Source organism: Sminthopsis crassicaudata, chromosome 1 (assembly GCF_048593235.1).
Source record: "Sminthopsis crassicaudata isolate SCR6 chromosome 1, ASM4859323v1, whole genome shotgun sequence".
Taxonomy (NCBI): domain Eukaryota; kingdom Metazoa; phylum Chordata; class Mammalia; order Dasyuromorphia; family Dasyuridae; genus Sminthopsis; species Sminthopsis crassicaudata.
In genome coordinates this window covers 31,727,985-31,745,525 of record NC_133617.1, presented here as the reverse complement: position 1 = coordinate 31,745,525, position 17,541 = coordinate 31,727,985, and the positions used below count along the sequence as shown (strand labels likewise).

General features: G+C 39.6%; 1 protein-coding gene across 1 annotated transcript in view; it reads right to left on the bottom strand.

Moving 5' to 3' along the window:
* Positions 1-17,541, bottom strand: part of LOC141560088 (P2X purinoceptor 7-like) — a gene marked incomplete in the record, with an annotated part of 37,115 nt that overhangs the window by 16,782 nt on the left and 2,792 nt on the right. The window contains 4 exon segments of the mRNA XM_074297764.1: positions 210-306; positions 3,446-3,518; positions 11,047-11,115; positions 15,428-15,572. Coding sequence (XP_074153865.1) covers positions 210-306; positions 3,446-3,518; positions 11,047-11,115; positions 15,428-15,572 — 384 coding nt within the window.

The window sequence follows — 17,541 nt, the reverse complement described above, 5'->3', positions numbered from 1 at the left end:
AAAAATCAGACATAAGTTCTACTTTGTCACTGCAGATACAGATTCCAGTGACTCATTCATTCATTTCTTTATTTGTTCGTTCAACAAACATGGATCAAATAGGTTTCATACAACCAAACAGAATCAGACTATTCTCAGAGCTGGAAGGGACCAGCTACAACAACCTGTACTTTACAGTTCACTTCAGTTAAGATACTGAGGATACTTACTTAGGAGCATCTCTTTCTGGTTCCACAGGGCACCAAGCAGAGACCTCGCAGGTCTTTTGGGTTGCATTGTACTGCACGCACCTTCCTGTCTGAATCCCTGTAGGAATCACATATTCTTAGAAATGCAAAGGACCTCTTAGATAGCATGGAACCCAACTCCTCTGTCCCAGACTGAGATGTGACTAAGGCATGGAGAAAGTCTTCTCTCTAGGTTCCCCATTAAGCTCAAACAGAAACTTATATCCAGTAACTAAGGAAAATCAAAACTTTTTTTGCATGGAACAATGGAAGCATCAAAAAAATAAAAATCTGGTTTGACTCTCCTCCTACCTGGCTGAACAATCCTCTTCTATCTTCTTTGCTGGACTTCCTGTTTTGGAGGTACTCAAAGGCTCTGTCTGAGGTCCTTCTCTCTATATACTCTCTCTCTTTCATGATCTCATCTGTTCCCATGAGTTCAATGATCATCTCTATGCATTTAACTCCAAAGCTATATACCCAGCCCTAAACTTCTTCCTGAGCTGTGGTTGCCACTTGGAGGTTCCATAGGCATATCAGACTCAACTTGTCCTAAACAGAATTCATTATCTAGAATGAGAAAGAGAGAGAGAAGAAGAAGAAGAAGAAGAAGAAGAAGAAGAAGAAGAAGAAGAAGAAGAAGAAGAAGAAGAAGAAGAAGAAGAAGAAGAAGAAGAAGAAGAAGAAGAAGAAGAAGAAGAAGAAGAAGAAGAAGAAGAAGAAGAAGAAGAAGAAGAAGAAGAAGAAAAAGAAAAAGAAGAGGAGGAGGAGGAGGAGGAGAAGGAGGAGGAGGAGGAGGAGGAGGAGGAGGAGGAGGAGGAGGAGGAGGGAGGAGGAGGAGGAGGAGGAGGAGGAGGAGGAGGAGGAGGAGGAGGAGGAAAGACAAAGTGGGTTATTAAGGGTGGAGAAGATTTGGGGCTGGATTCTAAGCCTCAGGGAAGTAGCCAGGAGAAAAAAAGAGAGACTGGAAATTAGGGAGAGATAACAGATGATTGTGAAGGCTATCTGCAAGTGGAAATGTGTTAGGATCAAGGGCACAAGTAGAGGATTGGTGTTGGCAAGAAGGGTAACCTGTTCATCCGAAACTGAAACAGAGTAGAAAAGTGGGGAGAGAATCTGGACTTGGCAGGAAAGAGAGCTGAAGTCAGGAAGACAAATTAAGAATTAATTACCTCCAGCCAGGTCTGACTACATCACTACTTTGTTCAAAAAGGTCCAGTGATTCTCTGTTGTCTCTAGGAAAACATGCAAACTTCTCTTTCTGACATTTAAAGTCAATTCTTGGTCTGACTCCAGTCCACTTCTCCAGGCTTATAATATTTCACTCCCTTCGTGTACTCTATGTTCCAACCAAATTTTTTATTTTTACTTGACCCAGTGCCTGGTACCTCCTAGCTACTTAATAAATACTTATTGAGAGAAAGAACTAATATTCATTGAATACAGACTGAAGCTTGCTATTTTCCACTTTTTTTTTCTTTTATTCTTCTTGTACAAAATGTCTAATATGTAAATATTCTGCACATTTCCACACATATAACATCTGATTGCTTACTGTCTCAGGGAGAGGAGGGGAAGGAAGGATAAAATTTGGAACTCAAAACTTTAAGTATAAAAATCTTTTTAAAAAAAAGTAAATTAAAAATAAAAAAGCTCTTTTAAAGTTGTCCAAGAAACAAATACTTTTTGATTGATTGATTGTTATATGACATTGTATCTCCTATCTCTATACCTCCACAACATCCTATCACATCTGGCATATAAACTTTTAGAATCCCTGGTTTTTCCTTCCTCCCTCCCTCCCTCCCTCCCTTCCTTCCTTCCTTCCTTCCTTCCTTCCTCCCTCCCTCCCTCCCTCCCTCCCTCCCTCCCTCCCTTCCTTCCTTCCTTCCTTCCTTCCTTCCTTCCTTCCTTCCTTCCTTCCTTCCTTCCTTCCTTCCTTCCTTCCTATCTTTTTCTTTTTGTTGCCAATAATACCTCCCCTATTCCCATTATCCTATATCTACTTTGAATATCTGTTTTTTCCTTATATGGCCACATGTTGTTTTCTTCAACAAAATTTAAGCTCCTTGAGATCCCCAACAGTCCCTGCCCTCAGGGAGCTTATCTTGACAGTGTCTGACTTAACAATAATTTAGTAATTTAACAAATTCTTATTGCTTGATTGTTCATTTGAACTTCTTCTAAAGAAAGCTCCCTGAGGACAAGCAAAGTTTGTGGTCATTTTTTAGGATATTACACATTGCCCAGGTCAGTTAGGATGCTCATTCTGATGAGGTGAATGATGTGCTATCTGGTTTTACCACAAGAGGGGAGAATGATGAAAATGGAGTTTGCTATAGGTTGAATTTCCTGAGGATTCACCTGCCTGATGGTAATGGCGAGTGATGGAAGGAAGGAAGGAAATAAATTTAAGTGCTTAATAAATATTACCTCATTTGAGCCTCACAATAATTTTGGGAGGAGGTAAGTGCTATATTATTATCTCCATTTTATAGTTGAGGAAACTGAAGTTAAGTGAGTTGCTTGGGGTCAAAGAGCTAGTAAGTATCTGAGGCTGAATTTGAGAGGGCCCAATGCCTATTTATTGCATCATCCAAGGCAAAGCACCTGTGTCCTGACAGAAGCTCAGGTATGGTAAGAAAAGTATCCTCAAGTCCTGTCTAAATTAAGCTAGTTTTTCCCAATACTGACCTAAAACTCAGCTCCTTGACCAGAATATAAAAAGAGCCAGACCATAAAGTCTTCCAGGTCCTCCCTCAGGCTCTTCCCAATGGTAGGCCAGCAGGATAACCAACACCAGCTGAATCAGTGATATCCACGTGGAATGTCTTTTCCCTGCCCTTTTCTTGGCTATAGTTAAATGAATCTTTTGTTAACTGTTAAATGTTCCATGTGCATGTCATTTCATTCCCATGTTTAGCCTAAACTAGGGGAGGACTATTTTGAATCAGGTCTCTCTTAAGACACTTATGTAATTAGGAAAGGGAAATAGTGTCAGCTTCTTACCCAGGACTCAACTTTCTCTCACAGTCTTTTTTTTTCCCCTGAGGCAATTGGGGTTAAGTGACTTGCCCAGGGTCACACAGCCAGGAAGTGTTAAATATCTGAGACCAGATTTGAACTCAAGTTCTCCGGACTTCAGGGCTGGTGCTCTATCCACTGCACCACCCAGCTACTCTTATCACACAGTCTTAGGAACTTGAAAGAATAGATACCTTTGCTCAGTGGATCCTTCTTGCCTTTTTTACATCCCCGATCAGTGGAACAAAGAGTCATTCGAGTGGGATACTGCAGAGGAAAGGACAGGACAAAACAGAATAAGCAGCCACGCTGAATTTAGAAAGTCACAGTTCTACCACCTAGCAGCTACATAACCTCATTGGGGAGGGGAACAGTGCTTTTATCTCTCAGTTTTCTCATCTATTAAATGGGGATGATTGTACAGAATCTCAGAGATGAAAGACTGCTCAGACTGTGATCCAGGCCAACTCGTACCCAATTAGAAATCTTTCTTGTAACCTACCTGGTGAGCAGATTTTTTTCGGTATCATCTATGACAAAGGATTGTTGCATAAGAAAAGTACTTTATAAGTTTTAAATGATAGGGGTATAAGAGCTATTATTACTTGAAAAAAAAAAAAAAAAGGATGTCAGTCACCATGGGACTTTCTTCAGTGATAGCTAGAGAAAAACCATTTGCTGGGGAGGTGGGGACCTGGTCTAAATATTCCACTGGCTTGAGGGCTGAACAGGGGAGAGAGTATCAAAGACTGAGCATCTCAATTGAAAGAATCAGCAGGGGATGCAGGTAGGACATGAGCCAGCAGCCTTAGCTGGCCTGAGATAATGAGATCAGACCTGAGTTTTGCCCATAAGAATGGAGGGGAGAGACATGCTGTTGTTGTTTAGTCACTTAGTCATGCCCAACTATTCTTGACCTCATTTGGAATTTTCTTGGGAAAGATACTGGAGCTTCTCCAGCTCATTTTACAGATAAGGAAACTGAGGTACACAGTGATTTGCCCAGGATCACAGAGCTAGGAAGTATCTAAGGCCCCATTTGAATTCAGATTCTCCTGATTCCAGGATGGGTCCTCTATTTATCCTCAAGGGTAACCAGAGAGGTTTCTGGGAAGAGGTTTTGGAGGTGAAAATTAATGATTTTTATTCTCCTCTTAATGCTTTGAGTACCTAGTAGTGAATTGTCCATTTCCATATGCTAGATTAAAACAGATCGGAATCTATACTTTGCGATTTTTCTATAGAAAATGCCCTTTGGCATGAGGAACACAGCATGTGTTTGTCATTTGTCACTCTCCGTGTTCCTGATCTGTAAAATGGAGGAAGTGGAAAAAATTACTTTAAAGTCCCTTTCAGCTCAGAAGCAATAATCTCAAGATCTGGATTCAAATCCCGATTTATTGCCTTTGTGATCTTTGGTAAGTCATATTGTTGAGCCCTGGATAATAAGCCACAGCCACCGCCTCTTCTTGCAATTAAGACTGGAAAATTGAATTAAAACAAAACAAAACAAAAAAAAAAAAAAACCTGGAAGCTCCAACCACCTTTATATACCATTGTGTCATAAACTCCAGTGCATTATCTCAGTTCTTGCTAAAATAATTCCTCCTCCTTTTGAGTATTGCCTCTCCTCTCACTGTCTCCTGCCTTCTTATCTTGACTCCTATCCTGTCAGGATTAAGTTATGGTCCTCTCCTGAAATTGTGACTTGGACATCCTCCCAGTGTCCTTGCTCCCCTTATCTGCCTTTGTTTCTCCTATAATATTGTAATTTAAAATTGTATTCTATTTGCAAATCCTAGTTAACTAAAACCCCATATAAGTTCTTTGCCTCAGTGTATTTGTACTGAATGCTTTTGGTCCCATGCAGTCAGCTAGCTTAAACTCTCCACAGTAAAGATTGAAAACCAATCTCTGCTTGCCTCAGTTTCTCCAGTATTGCAAAGTAACTTTTCTAATAATAATAGCTTTTTATTTTTCCAAATACATGCAAAAATAAATTTCAGTATTTACCCTTGCAAAACCCTGTGTTCCAAAATTTTCTCCATCCCTTCCCCCTAGATTTTAAAGCTCAAAACTGCACTAAGACTTTTAGGACACTGTATATTTAAAAATTGTATAGTTAAGGCAGAAGTACAATAATATGGGTTCATAAATTCATGAGATCCTAAATCTAGAACTGGAAGAGTCCCAGAGTCTAACCTAACTTTACAGAGGCTCAGAGGGAGTAAAAGACTTGTCCAAAGTCACATAAACACTTTCAAAACTAGGTCCTTGGAAATGATGAGCAAGCAGATTTCAGAAAAACCTGGGAAGACTTAAGTGAACTGATGCAAAGTGAAATGAGCAGAACCAGGAGAACATTGTAAATAGTAACAGCAACACTGTATGATTAGCTGTGAATGACTTAGCTTTTCTCATTGATACAATGATTCAAGGTAATTGCAAAGGATTCATGATGGAAAATGTAACCACCTCCAGAGAAAGAATTCTGAATGCAGATGGAAACATGATATTTTCACTTTCCTCATTTTTCGTGTGTTTTCCCTCTTTTGATCTTTCTTTTTTCACAATATGTTTTGCTTGATTGTACATATATAACCTATATCAAATTGCTTTTTTTTTTTTTTTTTTTTTTTTTTTGCTGAGGCAATTGGGGTTAAGTGATTTGCTCACACAGCTAGGAAGTATTAAGTGTTAAGACCAGATTTGAACTCATGTCATCTGACTTCAGAGCTGGTGCTCTGTCCACTGCACCACCTAGCTGCTCCTTGTTTATTATTTTAGGAAGAGGGAAGAGGAAGGAAAAAAATTTGGAACGCCACATTTTGTAAAAATGAATATTAAAAATTGTCTTTATACATAATTGGGGGAAAAAATAAAGTACTCTTAAAAAACCTAGAGCCTTGGGATCTAAAATCCAAACTCTTTCTGGTACCAATCCTGCCATTAATTCCTTGCATTATCTATGATGTAGAACCTGAGTCTCAAAAAAAAAAAAAAAATAGGGAAAAATTATACCTACCTCAAATGGTTGGTAGGAGGCTTAAAGAAAATAATGTAGGGTCTGTAAAAGCCATTTATAAAAGGATTTGTCTATAGAAGGGACTATTACATTTCCTGCTGGTGATAAGAGATGGGGCACCATGCCAACAGAAAATAAATTTCAGCTTGTGAAAAGGACAATCACCAGTAATAAGGACTTGTTCCCGCTCCTTTGTGCTTCTGGGCTCAGGAATGTGTTTCTCTAAGCTCTCTCGAGTCCAGCAATTATTCACTGTGCTTACCAGAATTATTCTCCTCTTTTATAGACTGACTCCTAAGCCTCTATTACTTAAACAGTGCCTTGGCAAACCAATGCGCATGAAGGAAGAATACACATTTCTTGCCAAAAAGAGAACTGGAACCCAAAAACAGCCATATGGCCTGGAATTAAGCTTAGCTTGGCTCAAAAGCTGGGAAGAGTCACTTCTGGGAATTGGGGGAAGGCAGGAAGTACTCAATGGAAGTGGCTGCCCACTTCATCAGGAAGGTGGGGGAGTGAGACATGGAGAGAAGGAATAGTGAGCCAAGAGGAGTGCCTGCTACCGAGGTAGGAGAGTCAAGGGAACTTCAGTTTGGCTGTGGGTCTGGAGATAACAGATGGTTGGGGCTGCAACCGGGATAGGGAATGCAGGTGGTCAGAGTCAGGCCCTGCCTTCATAATCATGGCTGATAATAGCTGCCATTTACAGAGCACTTTGGGGGCATCTAAGTAGTGCCATAGTCATAGAGCACCAGGTTTAGAGTCAGAAGACTCATCTTCTGAGTTCAAATCTGACCACAGACATTTACCAGCTGTGTGATCCTGGCTAAGTCACTTAACCCTGTCTGCCTCAGTTTTCTCATCTGTAAAATGAGCTGGAGAAGGAAATGTCAAAACATTCTAGTATTTCTGCTAAGAAAACCTCAAATGGGGTCACAAAGAGTTGGCCATGACTAAAATGACTCAACAGCACAATACTTTAAGATTGGCAAATTGCTTTGTGTATATTATCTCAGTTGATTCTAGCAAACTGGAGCCAAGATTGTTTGTTGGAAAAACCAACTTCTCCTCCCCTGCCCCCCTCAAAATGTTCTCCACTGTTGCATTCTCAAGATCATATATTTAGAGGTGGAAGCAGCCATCCAGTTCTACACCCTCATTTTACAGATGAGGAAACTGCGGCACAGGGAAGTAAAACAACCTATCCATAGTCACACAGCTAGTATGGTGTCTGAGGCAGGATTCAAACCATCCCTCTATCCACTGAACCACAAAGAGTCCTTTGTTTGGATTGAGGCATTATCTGCAGAAGGCTACTGTTAAAATTCATTTACATTAAAATATGATTCATCTCCAGATAGAGAACTGGTGATCTCAAGTACAGATCAGAGCATTTTCTTTCTTTTTTTCTCTTCTTTTCTTTTCTTTTCTCTTCTTTTTTTCTTTTCTTTTCTCTTCTTTCTTTCTTTCTTTCTTTCTTTCTTTCTTTCTTTCTTTCTTTCTTTCTTTCTTTCTTTCTTTCTTTCTTTCTTTCTTTCTTTCTTTCTTTCTTTCTTTCTTTCTTTCTTTCTTTCTTTCTTTCTTTCTTTCTCTTTCTCTTCCTTCCTTCTTTTCTTCCTTCTTTCCTTCCTTCTTTCTAGGCCATTGGGGTTAAGTGACTTGCCCAGGGTCACAAAAACTAGTAAATGTTAAGTATCTAAGGCAGATTTGAACTGAGGTCCTCCTGAATCCAGAGCCAATATTCTATCTACTGTGGCATCTAGCTGCCTCTTTTCCTTTCTTTAAAGAAAACAAACATGGTTAATGTAGAAATTTGTATTTGTATTTCATGATATGTATATATATATATAATGGATATCACATTTCTTGTCCTCAAAAATAGATTGGGGAAGGATTAAAAGTGGGGAGAAAACTTGAAACTAAAACTAAAAGCAATTTTTTTTTAGATTTACTTACATTGCTTGTGGTAGGGGAATGAATGGGGAGAACATTATTGTGGGTTAATGAGTATATCATATTAGAATCCTCTATTGACAATTTGTGCCTGACTTGATAGAGCTCATATTGACTTGATCACCCACAGTTGGAGATTCTGAAACTTGACCTAAACATAGTGAAGCCACTTTGGGTCTCTTGGAGAACAAAGGACAACAACCAACCATATTAGAATTCTAAGATGTTAAATCTAAAACTTATTGACTGGTAAAACCCAAAGCAGATTTCACAATAATCACCCGTAATATCACTCAAAAACTACATGGAGAGGGTGGTATCTTATTACACCCATTTTTAAAGATGAAAAATCTGAAGCTTTGAAGGGTTTTGACTGCCCATCAGTCACTCTGTTGCAGCTACACTGGCTGGCCCACTGTGTTTTCCATCTCTCAGCATTCTCCAGACTACCCCTCATGACTGGAATGCACTTCCTTTTTTGGAAAGCTTTTTATTTTCAAAACATATGCACAGATAATTTTTCAACACTGACCCCTGCACAGCCTTGTGTTCCAAAATTTCCCCTCCTTCCCCCCACCCCCTCTCCTAGATTACAAGCAATCCAATATATGTTAAACATGTTAAAATATATGTTAAATCCAATATGTACAAACATATTTATACAATTATCTTCCTGCATAAGAAAAATAAGATCAATAAATAGATTAGAGGAACAGAGGATAGTCTACCTCTCAGACCTGTGGAGGAGGAAGGAATTTATGACTAGAGAAGAATTAGAGATCATTATTGATCACAAAATAGAAGATTTTGATTATATCAAACTAAAAAGTTTCTGTACAAACAATACTAATTCAAACAAGATTAGAAGGGAAGTAACAAATTGGGAAAATATTTTTATAATTAAAGGTTCTGATAAAGGTCTCATTTCCAAAATATATAGAGAATTGATCCTAATTTATAAGAAATCAAACCATTCTCCAATTGATAAATGGTCAAAGGATATGAACAGACAATTCTCAGATAATGAAATTGAAACTATATCCACTCATATGAAAGAGTGTTCCAAATCACTACTGATCAGAGAAATGCAAATTAAGACAACTCTGAGATACCACTACACACCTGTCAGATTGGCTAAGATGACAGGAACAAATAATGATGAATGTTGGAGGGGCTGTGGGAAAACTGGGACACTGATACATTGTTGGTGGAGTTGTGAAAGAATCCAAGCATTCTGGAGAGCAATCTGGAACTATGCCCAAAAAGTTATCAAAATGTGCATACCCTTTGATCCAGCAGTGCTGCTATTGGGATTATATCCCAAAGAAATACTAAAGAGGGGAAAGGGACCTGTATGTGTCAAAATGTTTGTGGCAGCTCCTTTTGTAGTGGCTAGAAACTGGAAGATGAATGGATGTCCATCAATTGGAGAATGGTTGGGTAAATTATGGTATATGAAGGTTATGGAATATTATTGCTCTGTAAGAAATGACCAGCAGGAGGAATACAGAGAGGCTTGGAGAGACTTAAATCAACTGATGCTGAGTGAAATGAGCAGAACCAGAAGATCACTATACACTTCAACAACAATACTGTATGAAGATATATTCTGATGGAAGTGGATATCTTCAACATAGAGAAGATCCAACTCACTTCCAGTTGATCAATGATGGACAGAAACAACTACACCCAGAGAAGGAACACTGGGAAGTGAATGTAAATTGTTAGCACTACTGTCTATCTACCCAGGTTACTTATACCTTCGGAATCCAATACTTAACGTGCAACAAGAAAATTGGATTTACACACATATATTGTATCTAGGTTATATTGTAACACATGTAAAATGTATGGGATTGCCTGTCATCTAGGGGAGGGAGTAGAGGGAGGGAGGGGAAAATCTGGAAAAATGAATACAAGGGATAATGTTATAAAAAAAAATTACTCATGCATATATACTGTCAAAAATGTATAATTATAAAATTAATAGAATTTTTAAAAAAGAAAAAAGAAAAATAAGATCAAAAAGAAAAATGAGTAAGAAAACAAAATGCAAACAAACAACAACAAAAAGAGTGAGAATGTTAAATCGTGATCCGCGTTCAATTCCCACAATCCCCTCTCTGGGTGTAGATGGCTCCCTTCATCACAAGATCATTAAAACTGATCTCAATCATCTCATTGTTGGAGTCATGAACATCAAAATTAATCATCATATAGTCTTGCTGCAATACAATGATCTCCTGGTTCTGCTCACTTCACTCAGAATCAGTTCATATAACTTCTCTAAAATCATCCTGCTGGTTGGTCCTTATAGTACAGTAATATGAAATGCACTTCTGTGTTTATCTCTTAAAATTCTTCTCTTTAAAACTCAATTCAATAGGCAGCCTATTCTGATCTCCTGGCTGCTACTACTTCTCTTTAGAATTTTTTTTTATATTTTTCATTACATATATATATATATATATATATATATATATATATATATATATATATATAATTTTTTTATTTTTAAAATTTAATTTTCTGCATATATGTCATTTCCTTCCAGGAGAATATAGATAATTAGAGAGCACATTTCATGTAGATGTTGGGATCTTTGCATCTCTAGCCATAGACACTTTGGGTCCCTAATGGGGCCCCAAGCTCACTTTTCTCAATAAATTTTTTTCAACAGCCCTCTCCCCCTGTCCGCTACCTGAAAATGCTACATGCAGAGAGATGCTTCTGTCTGCCCTATTGGGCTGTAAAACAGGCCTCTGCATGACAAAACATCTGTCATCTCCAGTTCTAAAACTCACAACCCTCCCTTACCTCGGGACAAAGTCCTTGTGTCTGGCCTTCTGTGGATATGAAGTTAGTCATCACAAAGAATGAGTTTCCCTGGAGACAAAAGAGAACACAGGAGCTTGGTTAAGATGGATGATCTCCCTCAAATTGATCTTTTGGGTCCTATTAGGAAAGCCATTTCTTATGGTCTCTTCTGTACCAAGGGTCCTTCCTTCTCTAGGGATTTCTCATCAGACAACCTTGCCTCCTACTTTATCTGACATCAAGGCCATCCAGCAGGAAGTTCCTTGTCTCACAGAATCATAGGGATGATTGGGAACTAGAAAGGAGCTTGGAGGTTAAGTCAGATGTCCATTTTTCAGATGAAGAAATTGAGGAACAAAATAGTTAAGTGACTTGCCCAGGATCTTATAACTAGTACAAGTGTCTGAGGTGAAGTTGGTTCCAAGTTCACATCTCAAAATCTTTGTGTATCTTCTGCGTCCTGTTCTCTGCTTCAGTCTCTGAAGGGAGCCTTTTCTTAGCCAAAGCCACATTTCTCTCACCACACACATTCACTCTCACATACACACACATACAAATTATATACAAATGCACATATACATACACACATGAACAATATACATACACATATGTGTATGCACACACCACACATATATACACAGCCATGCTTACATAAATATGCACACATGTACTTGTATATTTGTTCACATGCACACACATGTGCTCACACACACGGACATACATTTGCACACACATTATACACACACACCTGTTTCTTCCCTTGATTCTGTCCCCTCAGATGTCTCCTAGAATATTTCCTCTTCAATCATTCCCTTCCTCTCCCATCTAAGATGGGAGCTAAGAGCCCCTTCTTTCACATACTTTAAAAAACCCTCATTTGACATTGGCCCATATCCCCTCAAGTTCTGCTCCCATATCTTCCTGCTCTTTATGTTTAAATTCCTGCAAAGAGTCATCTTGCTGCCTTGATTTCCTCAAAACTATTCACTTCTCAGCCCCTATTAGATGCCCTCTCTAGCTCCAGGGCTGACCCTATACACCTGTCATTACGACCCTTACCAGAAACTGTTTTTACAAAAATTACCAGAATAATTAGGAGGTGCCATCGTGACTAGTGTTCTTGATCTGGAATCAAGACTCATCTTCCCAAATTCAAATCTGACAGCGGACAATTACTGACTGGGTGATCCTGGACAAGTCCTTTAGCTCTATTTGCCTCAGTTTCCTTATCTGGAAATGAGCTGGAGAAGGAAATGGCCAAGCAGTAACTTTGAAATGGCATCACAAAGAATTGAACATGACTGGAAAGTGATTGAACAACGACAGCAACAAAAAACAAATAACCAGGCTGCTGTATTTTCAAGTCAGAGGACCTGTGGTCTTGTGCCCCATGATTTCATTCCATTCTTTGCTCTCCTCCTGATGTGACACTGGGTAAGTTATGGAATATTGTGTTGAATTCTGGGTACCACTCTTTAAGAAGGACATTGGTAAACTGGAAGAGGGTTACCGGGATGCAGAAAAGCCTGAAGCCCATGACTTAGAAGGACTGGCTGAAAGAACAGGGATGTTTAGGCAGGAGAAGACTCCTGGGGTAGGGATGGGAAGCATGATAGCCTTCAGGTATCTGAAGGTTTGTCATGTAGGAGACGATTTAGCTTTTTTCCTGCTACATTGAGAGTTCCTTCATGCATGGGCTATACCAAAAAGCCAGTGAGGTCTCTCCCAGCCTTTAAAATCTGTGTTTCTCTGGATCCTCATCCAATCATTTCTTATTAGCTGGGAACTATCTGCTCATTCTATCTTCACAACCTTTCTGGCATTGATTCCCATCTCTCTGCCCATCTGGCCACTCATCCCTTCTATCTGATTTATTATAATGACTTCTTAATTGGTTTTCCCGCTCCTAGACTTTCCCTTTACCAAACTCTTCCCCCACACAACTGCTAAATTCATCTTCCTAAGGCACTGCTAAAAAACTGTAGGCAGAGCCCTAGTGCCTCTAGACTGACTATGAGTTCCTTTGACTGCCATTTGAGGGCTTCTGCAGTTGTCAGCAACTTATTTTTTCTAAAATGCAACATGACATAGGAGACGGGATATTGAACTCAGAGTTAGGAGGACCTGCATTCTACTTTAGATGCCAGCTGTTCAAAATGAGGCAAGTTATTAAAATCTCTTCTTCTCACTTTCCTTATCTGAGCCTGGAGTCAAGAGGACTTGAGTTCAAATTCAACCTCAAATACTTATTAGCTATGTCATTCTGGACAAATCAACTTAACTGCTATTTGCCTCCTTTTCCTCAACGGTAAAATGGGACCTACTTTACAGTGTTATTGTGAGGATCGAAAGAGATAATATTTGTAAATTGCTTAGCACAGTCCCTGACATAGATTAGATACATAATAAATGCTTTTTTCCTTTATCCCTTCTTTTCTTCCTTCCTTTCTTTTTTCCTACCCTCCTTCCTTCTTTTCATCTTTCCTCTCTTTTTTCCTTCCTTGTTTTTGTTCTTCCTTTCTTCCTTCCCTCTTTCCTTCCCTCCTTTCTTCCTTCTTTTCCTCTTTCTCCTTCTATCTCTTCTTCCTTGGTTCTGTCCATGCTTCCTCATTTTCTTCCCTTTCTCATTCCTTCTTTGTTCCTTCTGTCCCTTCTCTTTTCTTCCTTTTTTTCTTCCTTTCCTCCCTTTTTTCCCCCTCTTTCCTTCCTTCCTTCCTTCCTTCCTTCCTTCCTTCCTTCCTTCCTTCCTTCCTTCCTTCCTTCCTTCCTTCCTTCCTTCCTTTTTTTCCTTCCAAATGAGGGAGTTGAACTCAATTACCTCTAATATCCCTTCCAGCTCTAAATGTATTGTCCTCTGATACTCTAGTCTTATTTCACATTATTCCCTTTCACATACTCCATTTCTAGGCTACTGGACCATTTCCCAAGCTCCTTATTTCATCTCATATCTTCCTACATTTTCTCAAGCTGTCTTTATGTCTAGAATATCCTCCTTCTCAATTCTATACCTCCTTCCCTGAATCCTTATTGTCCTTCAAGAGTCACTTAGAAATCCTCCCCACTCCTTCCCTGACAGTGGCCATTTTATTTATCAGTTGTGTTGCTCATACCCCCACTCCTATTCAATGTAAATTCCCTAAAGGTAAGAATACTCCTCCCCTTTTTTTGGTCTTTTTATCCCTAGCACCTAGTAGGTGCTTAGTACAAAGTAGCTTAATGAGTATTTGCTACATTGGATTGGATTGAATTGAATTGAATATAGTTGGGGCCCACATGTTAAGATCTGATTCTTGAATCACCCAATGACACACATTCAGAGTTGGAAGACAACTTCACAAACCATCCATTCTAGTCTATACCCAATCAGGTGTAGACTGAAATCCTTTCTATATCTTTGATAAGGAGTCATTCGGCCCTTCCTCAAAGACCTACAGCCTTTAGATGTAGCCCTTTCTTCTTTGAGATAGTATGTACTTTTATATGTTTCCCTTACACTTTGAAAGGATGTTTTCCTTTAAATCAAGCCCAAATTTTGCAGCCTCCAAACATTGTGCCTACTTCTATCTTTTGGGACAAATAAGACCAAGTGCAATTGATCTTCCATGGAACAGCTCCTTAAATACTTGGAGAAAAGACCATCAAATTCCCCCCCCCAAAAAAATTCTTTTATCCAAGATAAACAACCCTAGTTCCTTCCACCAATCCTCATGATAGGAACTTGAGGACCTTCAACATCCTGAGTTCCATCACTCAGATGCTCTCTAGCTAATTAACCTCCTCACCAAAATATGGTCCTCATAAGGGAACACAGAACTCTAGATGTGGGTTGACCTTAATAAGACACAACAGGATTATCTCTTCCCTGTTCTGGATACTATGTCTCTTAATGAATCTATCAAATTGCATTTGCTTTTCTGCATGCTATCACCCATTGTTAGCTCAGACTGAATCTATAAGCCACTAAACACCTAAATTTTTAAAAAAATTAATAAAAAATCTTTGTGTCAGGCACTTCACAAATATTATTTCATTTGATCCTCATAAAATTCTGGAAGAAAAGCACTACCATTATTTACAGACAAGGAGACTGAGGTAGACTGAGATAAAATGACTTGCCCAAGATAATCAGGGCCCTATCTACCTCACCATTTAACTGCCACATCATTTTCCTCCACCCATCCACTCCCACTTTTTCTTCTAGAAATTCTGCTTTTAAGTAGGTTCCTTCCATCTTATACTAATGACCTTAAGGTTTTATGGTTTTTTAATCTTCGGTTAGGACTTCCATGCTCCCACCCAAGACAGGAGGGGAGAAGTTCTTGGTGCTATGGCCTAGAAAGGCATCCTTCTGCCTTTTCCATTCTGGAGCACAAACACTCACCTGCAGAGGAAATGTGTAATCGGCTGTGTCCAGCACTCGCGTCGTGCTCCCATCCTTCACCTCAGCTATGCCTTTCACTTTGGTTTGCACTGAGCTGATGAGGGGTTCCTTCTGCTGATACAGCTTGTCACTCACCAAGGAAAAGCTAAATGTGGCAAGAAAAAAAAGGCCCAAGTTCTTGCTTTGTGAACATCATTGAACTCAGTGTGCTAACCCTCCTTAATTGATGCAGTCCTGCCTTTGAAAAGAGAGATGAGGGGGAAAGGGAGGGAGAGAAAGGAAGATTCCACACTGGAGAAATGGAATTAAATCCTCTCTTTTTTTAGCCGTGTAGACACAAGCAGAATCTGGATCCATACTTTGCCCCAGATACTGCCAGGACACTGGCTAAATATTTCATTTGGGACTAGTGTGGAGCTTGAGAAAAGGATGTACAAGCATAAGCCGCCATCTTGTCCTTGACCGAACTGAGCCCTCTCCATCTAGGTTTGATCTCCTACCCACTAGTCAGAGATAGAGAGTTCTCTGACAGAAGAATTGACTTTAGTTCAACTAGCATTAAGTGCCTAGTGTGTGCTGGGCACTGTGCAAAATGGCAAAAAAGAAAAACATGAATTAGTCTTTGTTTTCGAGAAGCTTGTGAGCTATAGAAAAGATACCACATATTCACAAAGAAGTAAATATATTTCAAAAGTCATACTAAGTCATTTCAAAAAGGAGAGGGAGCTCATCATGAAAGATCAGGAAAGGTTTTGTGTAGGAGGAAGCACCTGAATTGAGTTTTGAAGGAAACTAGGGATTCTCTGGAGCAGAAGTGGGAGGACATGCATTTCAAGAAAAGGGAATCACTTGACTCTCCCTCCTTTCCTTCCCTTCCTTCTTTTCTTCCTTATATTTCTTCCTTTTCCCCTTACTTTCTTCTGTCCTCTCTTCCTTTCCTTCTTTTCCTCCCTTTTTCCTTCCCTCCCTCCCTTCTCTTCTTCCTTCCCTCTCCTTCCTTTTTCTCTTCCTTTTTTCTGATCTCTCTTCCCTTCCTTCCTTTTTTTTACTTCTTTCCCCTTCCTTCCTTCCTTCCTTCCTTCCTTCCTTCCTTCCTTCCTTCCTTCCTTCCTTCCTTCCTTCCTTCCTTCCTTCCTTCCTTCCTTCCTTCCTTCCACCCAATGCTATGAAGGAGACACAGAGTCTCTTAAAGATCTTGATACCCTGAGATAAAGAGGAAAGAAAGCAAGAACAGGCGTAAAACTGTCTGAGGCATGAAGAGACAGATCTTCATTCACGAGGAAAGCAGGAGCCTGGAGCCAGGGAGTTGCTTCTCACTCACTAATTCAGCAGCTGCCATGGGTTCCTGCGCCAATCTTCTCTTTCCCAGTTCTCTTTGTAAGCCTAAAAGCCCTTCAGAAATGAGTTATTATGTGACTTTACAGTTTCACAGATTCAGGCCTTGAAAGAACCTCAGAGATCATCACCCTTATTTGACAGTTGAGGAAACTGAGACCCAGAAAGATGAAGTGATTTAATTAAGATCCCAGGATTTGAGATTTAGAGCTGAAGGAGACTTTAGCAGCTGCCTAGTCCAACCCCATCAGTTTACATCAGAAGAAACTGAGGCCCTGAGAGATTAAGTGACAGGAAATTAAAAATAAAGACAGGATTTGAATCCAGATCATCTTCCCATTAGATCTCACTATGTCCTGTTTCTCTGCTGCCCTTCTCTGTCTCCATAGAATTTTTGAGGAGCAGGAAGGAAGTGTTTAGAAGAATAAAAATGAGACAGGAGATCCTGGTAGATATTACAAATAGTCTTCTGTGACTGGCTAGGAGAGTCATGGATTGCACAGGGATTCTTTTCTTTCTTTTTTAGAAAAAATGTATTTGTTTAAAAAAAACAACAACAACAACATTTTCTCTGCCTCTCATATCCTTCCTAATGAAAGGAAGGAAGGAAGGAAGGAAGGAAGGAAGGAAGGAAGGAAGGAAGGAAGGAAGGAAGGAAGGAAGGAAGGAAGGAAGGAAGGAAGGAAGGAAGGAAGGAAGGAAGGAAAGAAGGAGGGAAGGAGGGAAGGAGGGAAGGAGGGAAGGAGGGAAGGAGGGAAGGAGGGAAGGAAGGAAGGAAG